Below are 19,852 nucleotides of genomic sequence, written 5' to 3'. Positions count from 1 at the left end.
GCTCTGCTATCTCCTCCCTTGCTTCCCAGAGAATCCTAGGATAAATGCCATCGGGCCCAGGGGACTTATCTATTTTCACCCTTTCCAGAATTTCCAACACCTCTTCTCTACATACCTCAAAGCCATCCATTCTACTTAATTGTGACTCAGTACTCACATTGACAACAATGTCCTGTTCCTGATTGAATACTGACGAAAAGTATTCATTCAGTGTCTTCCCCAATCTCTTCAGCCTCCACACGTAACTTCCCACTACTATCCTTGACTGGACCTATTCCTACCCTAGTCATTCTTTTATTCCTGACATACCTATAGAAAGCCTTAGGGCTTTCCCTAATCCTACCAACTAAGGACCTTTCATGTCCCCTCCTTGCTGCTCTTAGCTCTCTCTTCAGGTCCTTCCTGGCTACCTTATAACTCTCAATCGCCCCAATTGAACCTTCACGCCTCATCTTTACATAGGCCGCCCTCTTCCATTTAACAAGGGATTCCAATTCCTTATTAAACCACGGCTCCCTCACACGACCCTTTCCTCCCTGCCTGACAGGTACATACTTATCAAGGACACTCAATAGTTGCTCCTTGAACAAGCTCCACATATCAATTACGCCCTTGCCTTGAAGCCTACTTTTCCAATGTTGAATGTTGAAGGTGGTGAATCGGGTGACAATCAAGTGGGCTAATTTGACCTTCAATGTCAAGCTTCTTGAGTATTGATCGAGGTGCACTTATTCAGGCAAGTGGGGAGAATTGTAAGTACACTCCTTGTAGGTGGTACGTCGGCCCTGTTTACTTTCTGACTTACAGTCAGTCCTGCTATAACGCAGTGGTTCTGTTCTTGTGAAATCCTGTGTTCTATGAAAGTTGTGTAATAGCAGCACCATTTAAGCTAATGGAATTGCGTTATAACCAATACACCCTTTAAAATTTCACATTTTAAAAACAGGGTCCCCAATTCATCAAACATGTTATCGCGAATTTGTGTTAACAAAATGTGCATTATAACAGAAGGACCTGTACTTAATTCAAATTGTCATGTCCTTTAACTTCACACCGTTTACTGCATTTGAATAGTGAGTCAAAGGGTGATGTGCCATTTTTGAGAAATCTCTCGAGGAAATGTGTGTCGCAGACAGAACATTCCTGATTCAATGTTTAGCTCTATATGTTGATCATTGTCATTTGCTAGCTGACTTTCTGTTTCGTGGTTGAGCATGTTAAAAGGTCATCATCATTTCTATCATAATATCAGTCCATTGGTGTTTTGGTATGTGAGGTGCTGGAAAGTAGTGGGCCAGGATTTGCTGGCAAAATAATGATGAGTCTATTGGTACTCTCTGTTATGCATGCAAAAACATCAGGCGAGGGGCAGATGTGCAGCTAAATTTATATGTCCAGAAGGTGCAGTCCAAATTGTGCCATTCAACTATTAGCTTTGTGAAAGAGGCATTTTCTTTGCCAGCCTCACCATTACATATGTCAAATAGTATGAAGTTACTGTATTTACACAATAAATACAAATTAGACCTGCCAAAGAGAGCCCAGCTTGAGGCTATTATAGTTTGATGCTTTTTAGCCATGTGGTATGTATTAATTACAGTCTCTTTCACATTGAAAATTAAGAAGTAAAAGTGTAGAAGTATAAAGTTAATATTATAAACAAAAACATCTAAGAAGAAATCATGTTAATCTCTTTATCTGTAATTACTCTATTAACAGTCTATTGGCTGTCTTGGACCTAACTGGCACAAAAGTTCTCTTTCTATTTACTTATCTCCTGTTCATCCTTTCCTGCCAACCACTTGTCCTCTTGTCTCAAACTGACTTTAGAAATTTATGCAAAATTAGGGTTGATGAGTGTCGAGGAAATTACTTAGTCTGAGACTTCGAGACTTGTTTCAAGAAGCTTTATTTTTTGTGAACTCACAGAGAGGCTGCTACAGTTTTCATTGTCTCATAGCACTCTCTCAAACTGAAAAGTCAGCCTATACTTAGACAGCAATATATACAACTCTGCTTACATTCTGCACTTTACAATAATTCAAGATAAAGATAAGCACAGTGCAGCGATCAACTTTGTTCTTTGATGTTGCTCAAGGGCAGAGAAACTAATGAGCTCAAGATGCACTCCAACTAAAGAGCTTCAGACACTTTCCCTATATTTCATCAAACTATAATTATACAACCTCAGTCTTTATCTCTAGCAATATGTTTCAACTACTTGAGAGCCTGAGAGCTTGAGAGCCAAGGTATGTTTTACCTAGGTCAAGTATCCCATCATGCAGCAGTGTGCCACATTCTTACTATTTCCACAATAAGATGTATCTTATCAATGGCTAGGAGCTGTTGAAAAGGGTGTGGAAGTCTTCCCAGTTATGTCAGAACATTGCTCTTGCTCACCCTACAAGGAAAGTCTTAGCTTCTCTTGCCTCAGAATTGGCCCATTGCCTGCTGGGGTTTAATCCAGAGGTATTTTCTTATATTATTTGTCAGTGTTGGTTTGCCATTGCCTTCTACTATTCGGGGCAGGACAAAGACTAAAATGTCTAGCTCAGATGCAATGGAAAGCAAACTGTTGGTGCTATTTCGAACCAAATGCTAGTCTGTGACCTAAATGGTCTGTCTCCATGTTACATTCAAACTGAAATGCGTACTTTCTTTTTAAATACAATTATGTACTCTGTAATATGCAGCAGCAAAATATTGACTTACAAATTTTTGTTTATTATTTCAAACAGCAAAATTTCTATAAAATGAACTTCCACATTAAATATATCCATTAGGGTATCAATTCTAACATTTCCATTATCAGCCTGTCCAATATGTACAATGTTGTTGTTAGTAACCAAACCATAGACATCATATGCAGTCCATCTTGAATCTATTCATGTCACAACAGAATAACTGTCTGAAAGTCTCAAATGCTTTATTTCCGCTGGATGCAAGATAACTGTCCTTGCTTCATTGCTAACAGCACTGTCGGGGACTCATTACTAAGTGTATCAGATGTTTGTTGCCTTAGTTGACTAACCCATCAGTTATAACAAAGTATAGTTGGAATCAAAAAATACTTTTCTCCCCCTCAATTTGTTGTACTGAAGATGTTTCTGGCCACATAGAATATGATATTGAGAGAATAAACACTGTAATGACTGAAATTTATTTTTAAGTGATGAGACCATTTATATCAAATGGAAAAAAGAATCTGTTACTAATCTTTCATCCCTTTTTCAGAAGTATTGCATATAATGCACACTTCTCTCAAAAAGTCTTGTTGAAGTCATTAGTTTTGTTATGTTTGAATGCATCTGACTGAACAGTATATAATTATTCAGACATTGATTATTTCAAGCTAGCTATATACGCCTCCTCCCAGAGAAATAGCACTGCTAACTTGCTTATGCTGACCATTTACTGTCTCCCTGCTAACAAAAGGTTATTGAATCAGGACAAAGTTGGAACTTAAGGTCCGGAGTATGAGAGTAGCATGAGAGGCTAGATTAACACAAACTCTGAAACCCATGGCAACACATTCAGAAACTGATCATTCTTCTTGCATTCCATGAAATTGGTTGAGCAAAACAGCATGATTTATGGCACAATGACTAAACTTTTCAACTGCATGACTTAAATTTTGGCAACTAAAATGCATTGCAGCTGTAAATCTTGAAGAGCAGCCCAGTATTTTTACACAGATAGCACAGAGCAACAGGCACCAACAACTGATGTGGCTCATCATGTTTTTAGGGTATCATTCTCATACTCAAAAGATAAATCTTGAAAATGTGCAAATGTTATCCTCCAAATGATTGTAAACTTTTGAGAAATGAGTTATTAATACAGATAATATCTCTGTTCCATGCTTTATTAACTCTTGACTCTGATCTCCAGTGTCTGCAGTCCTCACATTTGCCTACTTCTCTTTTATTCCCAATGTGTAGATAGCTAGCATTTTGTCAATGATTCAGAGTTGATGTATTCTTGGAGGCTCCTGGATGGTTTAGGTAGAGGGTTTGGTTGTGTCAGAGACATGGTTGTGTCAGAGACATGGTTATGTCCCTTGGACTTAGAAAGAGTTTTTTCAACAAATCTTTCCCACTTGCCTGTCCTTGGTGGCCACTGAAGACTCCTGAGCGAAGTGCATCTAACCTTTGTTCTACTTAATCATCGATCAATCTTGAAAATATATTGATCACCTGGAATGCTTCTCCCATTAAAAGTCCGAGGAGTCCAACTTCTTGGAACAACTATGAATTAACCCACATGTTTAACAGGTCTGTGTAGCTTACAATTAAATTTTAAAAATTGTCTTACCAATGGACGCTACTGTAACTCTATTCAATTCATTATATTGTTTCAATTCCCAGTTGTAGCTACAAATTTTGCTTAGACTTCTTGCAGCAGTCTTTTTTTCTAGATCTTGCTTCACTTGCAGCAAAATGTGTAGGAAAGGTATTCCTTTGGGGCTTATACTAATTTTGCTATCTTTAGAAGAGTTGCTAAAGATGCAGGAAAGTCCAATCAAAGTTTGAGCATATTGTACCCAACCTTTCTGGAGTTCACATCTCAGTTTGCACAGTCCTTCCTGGGCTTGCCAGAGAGATTTGTCTTCAGTGCCACTGCCTCACCTCCTGAGGAGATATTTGTATCTGGATATCCGATGATAATAAAGTCACTGGATTGCTGGGTTCTTGCAAGGCATGAATGCAAACCTAGACCATACAGAGACATTGCTTGCAAATTTTTTTTATTCAGTCATGGGCTGTGGACATCACCGGCCAAGCCAGTATTTATTGCCCACCCCTAATTGCCCAGAGGGTAGTTGAGATGTAGGCCAGACAGGGTAAGGATGGAAGATTTCCCTCCTTAAAGGATGTCAGTAAACAAATGGGATTTCCGACAATCAGCAACAATTATTAGACTCTTAATCCTAGTATTCTTTTTTAAATTGAATTCAAATTCTACCACATACCATGGTAGGATTTGAACCTGGGTCCCCAGAATGTTACTTGCGCCTCTGGATTAATAATCTAGTGATAATACTACTCAGATATCACCCCCCCCTGCTTGCAATGAAAATAGCCTTACTTTACCTGTGAAAAGGGAGAAATTTAAAAAAAATCAAAAGTGAGCATTCTCAATGACAACTGTGCAATATGCAAATTATAAAGCAACCCCAAGCAGCATGGTACACATAAAAACATTGCTGAAATGTCTTGCAGCAACATAACAACTTTGTCAACCATCTAATAGGTTTAAGTAATGCGTTCTGCTATATGCCACAGATTCTGTTTAACGCTTCCACACTGACTTTCCTTTCTGTTCAAGTACAGTACTAAGAAATGCTTAAATTTCATTTGAATTATTATAAAGACTGATCTGTCCCATATGCAAACATTTGACATGCTGTTGAATTGGGTAATGTCTGTTGTTTAGCTGCTACAGTTGCAATTTGGGGACCAAAATGGTATTTATAGTGTGCACATATGTGCATACATGAAATAAACTAGGAGAAAGTGAGGAAATGAGTCAAGCTGCATGCTATAATGTTGAGCCATTAGTAGAACAGGAGATTCGACGTTTCGGGCACAGGCCCTTCTTCAGGCCTGAAGAAGGGCCTGTGCCCGAAACGTCGAATCTCCTGTTCCCTGGATGCTGCCTGACCTGCTGTGCTGTTCCAGCAATAAAGTTTCAACTTTGATCTCCAGCATCTGCAGACCTCACTTTCTCCCTGAGCCATTAGTACCCATGCAACCATTTGGTTCTCAGTCAATAGTTGACAGTGTGTGTAAGCTGTGAAATTTGGTACTTTAGTAGTATTTGAGACAAATGATACAATTGATAGGATATTAGAAGACAAATCCATTGTCCTTGACTGGTATATGAGCATCATATTTCTTGTGTCACTACATCAGCTCCTTGGAACATATGTTCTGTCGGTATCTGTCCTCAGTGATTTTTGTTTATGTATTTGGAGGGTTCCCTTGGTCCATGTAGATACTCGATGGCTTTCTGACTTTTCACCTTCTTCATCAAGCTTCTAGTGCAACATTATAAAATCTCAGAGGCTGTGCTCTTGTCTTTGTGCCATTCTTTGCTGTTTTCCAGATACCTTCATCTCCTGAATCACCACAAACTTTGATTCCAGAGTTCATACTCTTCTCCTTAAAGAGGTACAAACTCACTTTAAGGTGCACAGGCTGATTCAGACTGGTGCTTGCTACTCACGATATTTCTCACTACCGAAGCATCCGATAGCACTAACAGTACTCCTGTTGGCTGGGCACTAATCTTATTTAAAACACATAGACAATATGAAGTAGGCGTATTACCTGTGGTAACATTAACATTCAGTGCATAATCACATATGATTCTCACAACTACTTCTGGGGCTATCAAATAAGCCTTCGTTGACTTTTAAGTGGTTTAAATTTGAATTGCTATTCAGACTCGTACCTTATACATTAGATTAAGAGCTTATATAAAACACAAAGCTAATTGACAACCTGTGCTAATTATTGAAATGAGTTGACCCCAGATCATTGAGGTCAGTTGACTGAGTTAACAGCTGGCTATCTCTGCTTCATTGCGATCTTAAGATCATTTGTACAATTCGTAAGGGTGTTCATGATTGAAGGCATAAATTCAGCTTGTGTTACTGATATAGATATGTGATAAAACTTAAATAACCACTAAGTTCCACATTATATGTGCCACTAGCTACATTGCTAAATAATAGTGAAGGCAGTCTAAGATCCACTCTGTTTCAATCCTAAATTTTGAACATGTATGTTTATTTTTCCATGTGAAATTTCAACTGTGCTTATGCAAACAAACTCTGATTTCTGTTAATCATCGAAACAAACACAGAAGGCTGAAGAAATTCAGTAGGTCTGCCCACATCTGTGAATACAGAAACAGAATTAACATTTTGGGTCCAGCATGACTCTTCTTCAAAAGATTGGCAGAAAGCCCACTTACATGGCATAAGTGGCATCTCTGATGAACTTACGCTGCATTACAAAGAGTTATGCGGGACAACCACTAGAAATTCCTGGAAGTTAAACGGCATACCTTCCTAACAATTGTGGAAAAGCTGCACAATTAAAACGAAACATAGTTCAGGAGATGTGATGGAGAAAAGAGATAATTCCAGTTTTAATGTTGCAGCTGCAGGACCCTTATTAAACTGAAATACAGTTGTACCAAGTGAAGGGGGTAAAATGAAAGCAATTTATTGGCTTAGTCAGTGCTCCCAGACAGTTCATTGTTTTTGTCATTGGTGTAAGCTGTGGTTCACTGTCTTTGACCAAGAAGGGTGTGGGTCATGTTCTGTTCCAGCAACTTTGAATATAAAATGTGGACTGGCTATTCAATGTATTCCATATTAATTGAACTTACACAAATGTCAGTTAAGTTACAGTCCTTTTTCATTTTTCTTACTATTTAGATTAAAGTTTGATTAGATTAGATTAGATTACTTACAGTGTGGAAACAGGCCCTTCGGCCCAACATGTCCACACCGACCCAATTTAATTCCAAATTGTCTGAAGTATAATTTTTTTGGATAAATCTCAGACATAAGAGCACAAGCTTTTAAAAAAAAATCAGTTTTCATACATTGTTGTTAAATTCATAATTTTAAAAACATGGTTACAAAATATTTTGTGAGTTATTTCCTTCTTAGTTGAACGACATCATTTTGCTGACATTTATTCCTTTGGAAAGACAGACAGTAATTGAAGAAATGAGAATGAATAAGCTAAAATCATTCGCCTGGAGCGTAAATCAAATACAAATTGATTCCTAATCCTTGCTATCATGTCAGTATTCATCATTACTCCAGCAACCTGCCATTCATCTAATTGGTTGTTTTTAAAATTAATGTTTCACATTGATGCCTATGGATTTGATGCTAGATCAGATTTGTTGCAAAAGACAAGCTGAGTCAAAAGTGATATAGCCTGCTCCTCAGACATGAGTTAAGTTATCTTTCCCAATTTCCTCATGCTAACTGGGAAAGGCATTGATTTGCTGGTCTGCCTCAGCCTCTAATGATTTAGTGATGACAACTATTATGAATACCCCCAATTCCCGATACAGATTCCAGATTCTTGCACAGTATTAAAATGTACAACAGAACATGAGAGATCATGTTTGTAATTCTGGAAACAGCAATCTTCAGCTTTTAATCTAAGTTACCCCTGTGGGAGATTTGTCAGTAAAGTAATTGAAAGCATGCTGTTTTTAACCCTTCACAATAATTATAATTGTTTGTATAGCATTAATATATATCTATATATCTTTTAATGTCTTAAAGTGTCCTAAGGCACTTCACAAAAGACTTAGAATGCACAATCTGATACTAAGCCATAAAAGGTAATACTAGGAAGGTTGTCTAAAAGCTTTTGAATTGAATTAGCTTTATCATCGCAGTGTAACAATGTCACCAACACATTGCCCCAACTTAGGTACTGAGTACCTAGTTACAATCCTTAGTTACAGAATAGAGAAATGAAAAAAAAAGTGACATTACAGCTGTACACAGTATAGATGTAGGGTAAAAAAACAAGAAGGAAAATTTTAAAAATCAGTCTTTTTCCAAGGGCAGTCCACAGCAGACGTGCGCAGGGGTCTCCACGTGGTCTGACCACTAGGCTGCTCCAGCCATATTCCGTGCTGGGCCGCAAGTCACTGGTGTTCCCGCTTCAGGTCACTGACCCCACTTCGGAGGCCGGGAGTCAGAAGCCAGGGCAGAGTGTCCAAGGCCAAAAGGAGCGAGGAAAAGAGAGGAAGAGAAAGAACAGGTGGAGTGGACGAGCTCCAGATAGTGCATCCTACACTGCTGCCATCCCACCGGATTCGGAAACTTTTACGGACCATTTTAAAATAATATACAGAGGCAGACATACTTAGTAAGGGAATTCCAGAGCTTGGGGCCAGCCACTAATGGAGTAACAATTAAAATTATGGATTCTGAATTGACCAGAATTAGGTGAGTGCAAATTATATTTGGAATGTTTATGGGTCCGGAGGAGATTTATGGAATAAAATGGGGCCAAGGCAATGGAGACACATGAAAACAAGGATGTGATTTTCAAAATCAAGGCATTATTTGACCAGCAGCCAATTTGGATCAGTGAGTGTAGGGGTGATGGGTGAGCAGTACTTTGTGTGAGTTTGAACACAGGCAGTAGAATTTTAGATGACCTTAAGTTTATAGAAGGTAGATTGTGACCAGAGGAACATCAGATTAATAATGTTAAGAGGTAGCAAGGGCAGATATGAACAATTTGGCTGAAGCAGAAGCAGAGTCAGATGATGTTACCATGGTCGAGATGGACCATCCTAATGGTGGAATGGATGTCTGTGTTTAGAAACTGATCCTGGCATGAATGTCACAAATAGTCTGGTGCAGACTCTGTTGATAAGGCGAGAAATAGATTTCATAGCTGTGATTGGATTGGATGATCTGACAGGGACTGAAAAAAGTCCCTGGATTCCGTAAGGGTTCCATTCTGGAATTCATTCACATGTCAATTTGTACACAATGCAGGACAATACGAACATTCACAAGTCAGATATTCATTAATTAGGGATCCCCTGTAGTTTGGTATTTCCAATGGTTATTTGAAAGAGACTTTTCTTCATCAATTGCTGGATGTCAGATAAGTAATCTGATATTTTAACAGGAGTAAAGGAGTCAGGAAAGGGGGCAGTAGCATAAAGCCAGGTAGCCTTTATTTACATGTTAGAATTAACATTTTGTTTCTAGATAATGTTGCTGAGAGACAATGGGTTGATTAGAAATAGGTGGGGGCTTGTGTTATGGTGTCGAGGATAAAACCTTGAAGGCCACTAGAGAAAATGATGTCAGAGCAAGAAAAGAAGCCATTTCAAGTGATACATTGACTACAGTGAAAGGGATGAGGATAGTACCAGTGTACTTTCAACCAATTGAAGAACTATGGAGAGGTGTATGAGGAAAATTGACAAAGTTTGAGAAGGGATTGTTTACCTTTGTCATAGTCACCCTGTCACAGATTTGCCACTTTGATAAATACAGTTTTAATACTGTGAGGAGCAAATGGCTGATTGGAAGGATTCAAACATGGAGAAGGAAGAAAGGTTGGAGATAGAACAGCAGTTTTGAAGGATGGTGGGGTCAAAAGTTACTTTCAGGAGAAGTTGATTTTGAAGTGGCATAGGACCATACCTGAAAAGACTGAACAAATAATGGCATTAATTCATGTAGGGAGCAGAAGGAGAATTGGGTAGACAGCAGCTTAGCAGGAATAACACTGAGCAAGGTGGGTCTCATGGTCAAGGTAAGGAGGAAGAGGAAATGAGGTAGATAGGAGCAAAATTAGAGCAAGTTGTGAATGCAGGGTTGATCATAGAAAAGCATATATAAGAACATCCAAAATAGCGGAAGAGGTAGACCATTCAACTTCTTGAGCTTACTCTACCATACAAGAAGATCAAGGCTGATCTGGTTGTGTTTCCAATTCCAAATTCCCATCTACCCCCAATAACCTTTGATTTATTGGACTTGACTTCTGCTTTCAAGATCTTCAATGCCCTTGCCTTCACTGTCTTGTGGACAGACAATTCCAAAGTTGCGCAACTGTCTGAGACAATAAGAAATCCTCATCTCTGTCCCAAAAGGGTGACCTATAATTTTCAAACAGTGCCCCTTGTTCTGGATTCACCCACAAGAGGCAATATCCTTTGTAAGTCAACCTTCTCATGACTGTTCAGATCTTATACACTTCAATTAAGTCATCTTTCATCCTTGAACCAATGGAAAAAAGGAACACTACAGTGGTAGTGGATCAGATGGTCTCAGTCTTACTGACAAAAAAGCCCATGAGCTCTTTGCATTTATTATTTAAGGTGATATTTGAAGAATCAGAAGAAAGACATTTCAGAAGATGTTTTGCAGTAAAGAAGCCAGGGGTTATCTCTGCATTCCAAGATAACCTTATGGATTCTGAATGTACAACAGGAGTTTAATCTTTCAAAATTTCAACTGACCAGCCTTTGACCCTCTGTTCATCCTTGTGACAATCCTGTAACTATTTATTTGCTCAAACACACCTTCATCTTCATTCTAATTTCCATAGGCCCAATAAAACCATTACTCCCTCACTCTGGCTGTTACTCCATTATGCCCCTCAACTCCACTTAGCCAACTCCAAAAGATGAAGGGCTTATGCCCGAAATGTTGATTTTCCTGCTCTTTGGATGCTGCCTGACATGCTGTGCATTTCCAGCACCACACTCTCAACTCTGATCTCCAACATCTGCAGCCCTCACTTTCTCCAAGTTCAAAGGTTGAAGATTTGATTGGATATTTCAGACAACTGATTTAGCCATAAACACAACAGCTACAAGATAGCCAGTTTGATCTCAGCATGAGATAGCTTTTTGGAATGATAGGTGATATTTAATGTAAAAGTCATGGATCTCACCTGGCAACTGGAGAAATAGCAAGAACCCCGCATTACTTCCTTTGGGGAGGGTTTACATGGTCGGTGGTTGACCTTTTCCAAGATCAAGGAATCCAGGGTATGGAAATCCCAGCTCCCGGGTGTTTCTGGCCAAACAGAGGCTGATAGTTAACTGTTGTAGGCAATGCAACTTGGGGGATTGGTGGTAACTGCTGGAAACATACCCACCAGAAATTCAAGATGAACAAGGGACTTGGTGCATAGGTAAGTGAAGGCAGGATTCACAAGAGAGGGGCTGCTGAGGGGTAGGAGGCTGATCACAACAGATTCTCTACTTAATGATGCTGGGCTACTTCAGAGGTGCTGAGGGCTTGTCTGTGAAGGAACACAACTCTCTCTGGGGTGTATGCTAGAAAACCTGTCAGGGTTTGATTTTCCCACAAGGCAATTGGCTGCTCTCTGCATGTTTAATATCAATGATGTTGAGATGAATTTTCTAAGTTGGCACAAATTGTACACTTAAGGTCTTGATTTAGTGGTATGGGAGTCCATTTGTGAGTATTTTACAGTGGAAGGATAATTGTGGGACACTTGGACAAGTGTGGATTAATTGAGGATAGCTGACAGACTCAATTAGGGTTGAACAAACTTGGCTGTCCTTTCTGATGAGATAGCAGACATTTGGTAAGGGTAACGTGGTTGATATGTATATGCGCCTCCAAGAGGCACTTGATAAAGTGTCACAATGTAGACATGATTGCAAGTTTGAATCCCAGGGAATAATAAAGATTGTGGCAGCATGAATGAGTCCATCAGTAGCCACAGGTGAAGTGCCGGAAGACTGGAGGTTGGCTAATGTAGTCGAGAGTATGTTGCTGGAAAAACACAGCAGGTCAGGGAGCATCCAAGGAGCAGGAGAATCGACCTATTTGGCTCCTGCTCCTCGGATGCTGCCTGACCTGCTGTGCTTTTCCAGCAACACACTCTTGACTTTGATTTCCAGCATCTGCAGTCCTCACTTTCTCTAGTTGGCTAACGTAGTGCCACTATTTAAGAAAGGTGGTAATGAAAAGCCAGGGAACTATCGACCAATGAACCTGATATCACGGTGGGCAAGTTGTTGAAGGGAATCCTGAGGGATAGGATTTATTTGGAAAGGCAAAGAGTGATTAGGGAAATTTTGAAGAGGGTTGCTGAGGGCAGAGTTATGGACATGATCTGTATGGACTTCAGTAAGATATTCGACAAGGTTCCTCATGGTAGACTGGTTAGCAAGGTTAAATCTAATCAAATTCAGGAAGAACTAACCAGGTGGATACAGAACTGGCTCAAAGGTAGAAGACAGAGGGTGATGGTGGAGGGTTACTTTTCAGACTGGAGGTTAGATTATAGATGAAACTGAGTTACAGATGACACCAAAATTGGAGCTGTAGTAGATAGTGAAGAAGGTTGCCTCAGTGTACAGCAGTACCTAGATCAGATGGGCTAATGGGCTGAGGATTGGCAGATGGAGTTTAATTTAGGTAAATGTGAGATGTTGCATTTTAAAGGGCGGCACGGTGGCACAGTGGTTAGCACTGCTGCCTCACAGCGCCAGAGACCCGGGTTCAATTCCCGCCTCAGGCAACTGTCTGTGTGGAGTTTGCACGTTCTCCCCGTGTCTGCGTGGGTTTCCTCCGGGTGCTCCGGTTTCCTCCCACAGTCCAAAGATGTGCAGGGTCAGGTGAATTGGCCATGCTAAATTGCCCGTAGTGTTAGGTAAGGGGTAAATGTAGGGGTATGGGTGGGTTTCGCTTCGGCGGCTCGGTGTGCACTTGTTGGGCCGAAGGGCCTGTTTCCACTCTGTAATCTAATCTAATCTATAAAAAGACAAATCAAGGCAGGACTTATACATTTAATGGTAGAGTACTGGGGAGTGTTGCTGAACAAAGAGACCTTGGAGTGCAGGTTCATAGTTCCATGAAAGTGGAGTCACAGGTAGACAGGATAGTGAAGAGGGTGTTTGGTGTGCTTGCCTTTATTGGTTAGTGCATTGAATATAGGACTTGGGAGGTCATGTGTGACTGTGCAGGACATTGGTTAGGCTATTTTTTGAATACTACATGCAATTCTGGTCTCTTTGCTATAGGAAGGATGTGCCCCAAACTCCCCCCCCAAACTCTTTCTTCCTGAGATGTTCTATTAATGTAAGTCACTGCTGTGGTCTCAAATGATCTTTTAATCAGAAGCATTTAAAATGTGCACAGGAAATATATTAGCAGTAAAATAGGATTATCTTTTTTTCTCCAATTAAAAGTGTTTTTTAAAAAATGTTATTTAAATATTTTGTTCCATTTTGTTGAGAAACATATACCCATCTGCAGGAAGTAATCTGAAACTGAGAGGTGATGTGCCTGCGTTTGTGTTTCTTTATTTGTCTCTGGGATCCATGCATTGCTGCAGGGTCAGTATTTATTACCCTTCCCTAATTGCTCTTGAGAAGATGGTGGTAATCTGCCTTTTTGAAACACAACAGTCAATGTGTTGTCGATATGACCACAATGCAGTTAAGACAGGCATTCTGGAATTTTGACTGAGATAGTGGGGGTGAAAAAGCAGGATTTATTTTCAATTTGCAATAGTGTGCAACTTTGGGAGGAGCTTGCAGATGGTAGTGTTCATAGCATCTGTCATTCTGTCTGAAGCGGTGAAGTTGGCGAAAGGTTTAATTGCTTTCACATCTGAAATAAATAGTACATAGCCTCAACTAAATTATTTGTCCTGACTGTTGGTTATTTCTGTGAAATTGAATATAGTAGAAGAAAAGTTTTGTTCTATGATATTAATGATATAAAAATATATACATTTAACAGATCGAAGAAATCCTTGTCAGTTGGAAGCTGATAGTGGACCATGTCGAGGGCTGTTTCATCGGTATTTCTATAATAAGACGACTAAAAAATGTGAACAATTTATCTATGGGGGCTGCCTTGGAAACAAGAATAAATTCAGAACTGAAAAAGATTGCCTAAATGCATGCCACAGGCCAAAACGTAAGTGAGCTCATCCTGAATCATTTTTTGCTTCAAGCTTTTTCTCTTAACAGCTGGTGACAGTTGAAGATATTCAAAAATATTAAAGCTTTGGCTGATACAAGGTACTCCAGCAAAGATATATTCCGGAACTGTGTTACATTTGTAATATTCTGATTTGGGCTTTAGGGTAGAAAGAACTTTGATCTAACATTATAAATTACTTCAACATTTCAAAGTGATTTACAATCCATTGAATATTGGCTGTAATAATGTTAAAAGATGGTAACAAATTCATAAACATCAGTGCCAGATAAATGATTGAATAATCTGTTATAAATATAACTGAAGGTAATGAGTACAACCAAACTATACCTTGGGAGCAATTACAATTATTTTTCATAGCTGGTAACTCCCATTCAGGAAAAAATGCTCCCTGAGAGTATTGGATAAGGACTGATGCTCCGACACATAATTGTTCATTCAAATATATATAAAAATATGATTTAGGAATGTGCCAGTTTCTAAGATGCATTCTCTTCAAGCAATCTGTTAATTGGGAAATCAGCTTTCTTAGTAACATCCTTTACTCTCAATGCTGTTCATGTTTTGTAACCGTATCATTTCCCTGCAAATAGCTTGCAACATAACTTAGCAGGTCTGGCAGCATCTGTAAGGAGAGAAAAGAGCTGATGTTTCGAGTCTAACTGGCCCTTTGTCAAAGCAAGGGTCTAACTGACCCTGTGGCTTTGACAAAGGGTCAGTTAGACTCGAAATGTCAGTTCTTTTCTCTCCTTACAGATGCTGCCAGACCTGCTGAGATTTTCCAGCATTTTCTTTTTTGGTTTCAGATTCCAGCATCCGCAGTAATTTGCTTTTATTGCAACATAACTTGTTGTACCGGATCAACATTGCTGATCAAAAGTGCTGATCTCGCGCACTAATTCAAAATTGCAGGTACAACAAAATTTGTTGCACAGAACTTAAATTTGCAGCCACCGTTAAAACATGAGACTGGAATTAGGCAGCATGGAATGTGGGCAGCATGGAATGTGGCAAAAACTGTCCTGCTCCCAGTAAAATGGGAACCAGATAATGTTACCTCCCATCCATGTGGAAATGAGGGAAGAAACAGCTGCTTGGCGAATGGGAATGCCATGCCAAGTGAGAAAAACCTGCTGAGATAAATGGGGAACTAAGAAGTAGCTCCTGGCACTTAGTGAAGTCACTGCAAGGAGGTTTCAGAAAACGTTATGGTCAGCATGAATGAGGTACCTTACTTTGCTGCACCTAAAGGGTTTGGGACATCTTCCTTTTTCCTTGGAAACCCTACTAACGTTGGCCGTATCATCACATGTGAGGAGATTCAGGTTACCTAATGGCCTTCAACATTTATGTCCCAAGGCAAAGGATGGGTAAAATAGATAGCTTAAACATATACCTCATTACAAGTGAAAACAGGATCAGCCTCAATTAGTGCCATAACAACAGTATATACATTGGGATTACATAACTGTTCTTTCCATTTTGTAAAAATATGACTAAATATTTTGTAGACTGTTTTCATGGTGATACCATCCACTTGCAAACAATACTGTGACTCAAAACCAACCTAACAATTATGCTTCTATCTCGTACAACATTGAATTTTGGGTGGGGCTCAAAACATCTCCTAAAGAAATGTTTGGCTTGCAAGTCAACTAAGTTTTGTGTTAAGAACAAAAATGATGTATTCCACCAATTTCAAAAGATACTCCTCGTGGTCAATCTTTGCGTTGAGTTGAAAATTACGAGAAGTTATTTACCACTTGGTATTGAGCAGGCAGAATGGGCATTCTGTGATTGTTCTCCCTTTTGTTCAATCTGACTGTATTTCTTGCCCATTTCTTACATGTCCTCAGGAGCAGTGAGAGACCTTCTCCTTGTACTGCAAACCTTTGTGGTGATAGTGCTTTTTGGGATATCCACGATATTGAAAGTGATAAAAGGGGAAATGGTCACATTGGGTTTTTTGGAAGGTATCTTGTAGCTTCTGACACTGCCAGATGTTGCTGCTTCTCTGTGGTGAACAGGAGTGAGTGAGTATTACTGAGCATCTTGCAAATGCTGTAGCCACAATAGGTAGATAATGACAAGGGTTGGTCTGAAGTCCAGTGTCGGGGAATCAAATGAAACAAACTGCCCTGTTCTGCTTAGTGTTGAATTTCATTAGTGTTTTTGCAGCCAGGACGGTGATCGGACTTGATAAATTGAGCTTTGCAGATGGGAAAAGGTTCTTGGAGGTTTTGATGTGATCGACAAACTACAGAATATTCAGTCTCTCTTGTGCCCATTGAATCATATGAATGGATCCAGTTAAACTTTAATTCAATGGGACAATCTCAAATTGCAGATGTTGGGGCATTCAGTGATGGTGATGGTGATGCCATTGAAGAGTCTAATTAAATGGCTGGGTTTACTCTTATGTTAGATGGTCGTTACCTTGCATGTATGCACTGGGATTCCCACCTGCCATTTATCAGTCTCAGGGCTGCTGCAATTCAGATCTGACTGCAAATTATCAGAGGAGTTTAGCAGGAATCATCAGCAGACCAATTGATTTTAAGATCGATGAATAGTTATTGCAGAAGCAACTGAACACAGTTAGATTGAGGACACCTTCCAGAGAACCGTTTACAATTCTGTCAAGGCTGCAACTGATAACTGTCTTCTTTTGTTTAAGGTACCACTCCAGCTTCTGAACCTCTTCTTCCTTTTTAATTCCATTAAACTTATGTTTGCTACTGCTTGGTGTCACTCAGGGAATGAAGGGCAGCTTCTCTAATGTTTACATGAGAGCTATGGTGCGGCCTAGAACTAGTTGGCTCTGCTGGAAACCAAGCCAACCATTGCTGAACATGTTATTGATGATAGTTTTATTGTCTCCTCCTTGTAGCACGTTACTGATGAATTGTAAGAAGCTCCTGAGGCAATAAATGCCTACCTTTAGATTTATTCTGTTTTCTCTTATGACAGTGTCATAATATATTACGACTCTCTTTGATCTTCTGGTTGAGAGATATTTGTGAGCAGTAATAGCTAAAATGAAATGTTAGAATTGCATTCACACACATTTGAATGAGTGCATATGTATGATGCTCATTCATATAGATTAGATATTCTCAACAAGTTGTTATATTTCCTATCAACATGTAAGATCGAGTTATCATTCAGAAATTTAGACCTTTAAAAACTTGTGGAGCAGCAACATTTTTGTGCCAAAATGTTTGGCATTGTCATTTTTAGTTTGAGATTTGCTTTGGCATTCTAGGTCTTCCAAAGAAAGAATTGTAGACTTTTGCTCTTTTTGAAGGTAGATGAAAAGCAGCAAAGGGGTGTCAAAAGTCAGCTAGCATCAGGAGCAGCCAGTCCACTTCCATTACCCTCAACATAGATCCATAAGAAAAAAGTGTTTTTTTTAGCAAGCTTCAGTTTGTTAGGAGATTTATTTTGTGTGTGAGGAATGAACATTTGCAAAGTAGAAAAGCAGAGGGAAAAAGAAAATACCTACGCACTACTTGTTTTATTTGGGCTGAGAAACATGGAAATCTGACCAAAAGTTACATTTGGCTCTGATTGAGGACTATTGCACTTGGCAATCGTAACAGTCGGAAAGACTGCAGAACTATTTGCTGAATAAGTTCAAAAACAAGGAGAATTGTTTGAACTGAACTCACTTGGCAAACAATGGTTAGGTTTGAGTTGAAATCAGTATTACAACCCATGCAGCTCAATCTCTGTTGAAAATCACACAACACCAGGTTTAATTGGAAGCACACTAGCTTTCGGAGCGATGCTCCTTCATCAGGTGATAGGAGTGTCACTCCGAAACTAGTGTGCTTCCAATTAAACCTGTTGGACTATAACCTGGTGTAGTGTGATTTTTAACTTTGTACACCCCAGTCCAACATCGGCATCTCCAAATCAATCTTTGTTGGTGTGACCTGAAAGGTTAGGGAGAAACCAAAATTACAGAGGTTTAAATGAATAGCAACAACAGACTATGTATACCTGTCCACAAGGTGGTTGGTATGAGCATGAATATTAAACTAGTGGCATATGGTTGTAAGTCAATTTTTGTGACAGGGTTTAAAAATTAATTAGGTCAGTCTTTCAAAACCATGGCTTTTAAACAAATATGTGTCAGCAAGAGCATGTTACTGTAAAGTATGAATGGAAGTTTGTTTATATTGGGGTTTTTTAAGGAGAGAGAAAAAATTAAGCCATTAGAATCTATGCTGAGCAAGGTTTGTTTAATTTAGTGAAAAAGTTTGTGTATTCAGTTCCAAGGATTGGGGTCAGAAACGAGTATAGATTGTCCGAGAAAAGGTGAATGTTACCTCAATGAGAATTTAGTGAAACTTTCAGGCTATGATTGTTTGTATAGAACTCTGCTGATTGTTGAAAGTCTAACTACTCAGTTGTGTAAGTATTCCAAGGAAAAGCTCCCATAACAGGAATTGAGTAGAAGTAATAAAATCAAATTTACAGATTGGACAGGGAAGGGGAATTTGATTAACTGTAAAAGTGATGAATTTGATGATTGGATAGAATTTTACTTTGCTCTGGATTTTGAAATCATTCAAACTGTTATAGTTAACATTTGTTTTTTTTATTATTTTTGTATTTATTTTGTGCGGTAAACTTCTGTTTTATTGTTGAAACTAAATCTGCAACCTGGTATGCTTATGATTTAGTGAGTCTAACATATCTTAAAAAAAAAGGAAATATGACCTATCAAGCCAGATTTCATTCTGGGTTCTGACCTGTCCAGTAGTAACATTAGCTGGGATCAAAGCACTACACGATTGATCTTCTCCATCCTATCATTCATTGTTCTATCAGTTTAGCAAGACAGCAGATATGTGTGTTCCTCATTAACTTGGTTAATGCCCAAAGTACCTTCCATAACCTTCCTTCGCCTATTCATGTGGAATTACTACTTATTCAATTGTACATCTTAGTCAATGATTTCTACAGAGGCATGACATTTCAAGAATAGAAATATTTGTAAATATTTCTATTGAAGTCCTCGAGGAGAAAGTGAGGTCTGCAGATGCTGGAGATCAAAGTTGAAACTTTATTGCTGGAACAGCACAGCAGGTGTGGGCGCAAGTGTTGCACCTCCTGCGCAAGTGTTGCACCTCCAGCTTTCCGTAGAGACCACTCCCTCCGCGACTCCCTTGTCAGATCCACACCCCCCACCGACCCAACCTCCACTCCCGGCACCTTCCCTTGCAACCGCAGGAGGTGCAACACTTCCGCCCACACCTCCCCCCTCACTTCTCTCCAAGGCCCCAAAGGAAACTTCCATATCCGCCACAAATTCACCTGCACCTCCACCCACAT

The 19,852-nt window shown here is 39.4% G+C and overlaps 1 protein-coding gene across 2 annotated transcripts in view; it reads left to right on the top strand.

The window, feature by feature from the left end:
• LOC122556847 (tissue factor pathway inhibitor-like) overlaps positions 1-19,852 on the top strand; it is a 56,252-nt gene that overhangs the window by 19,121 nt on the left and 17,279 nt on the right. For both annotated transcript variants that reach the window (XR_006313674.1, XM_043704092.1), the window contains exon 5: positions 14,306-14,485. Coding sequence is in view for 1 of the 2 variants with exons in the window: in XM_043704092.1 (XP_043560027.1) it covers positions 14,306-14,485 (180 nt within the window). In the remaining variant the exon portion in view is untranslated. The remainder of the gene's footprint in view (positions 1-14,305; positions 14,486-19,852) is intronic.

The sequence above is a fragment of the Chiloscyllium plagiosum genome, chromosome 14 (genome assembly GCF_004010195.1).
Source record: "Chiloscyllium plagiosum isolate BGI_BamShark_2017 chromosome 14, ASM401019v2, whole genome shotgun sequence".
Lineage (NCBI taxonomy): Eukaryota > Metazoa > Chordata > Chondrichthyes > Orectolobiformes > Hemiscylliidae > Chiloscyllium > Chiloscyllium plagiosum.
The sequence above is the reverse complement of the archived record's forward strand: the minus strand, read 5'-3'. Positions and strand labels throughout refer to the sequence as shown.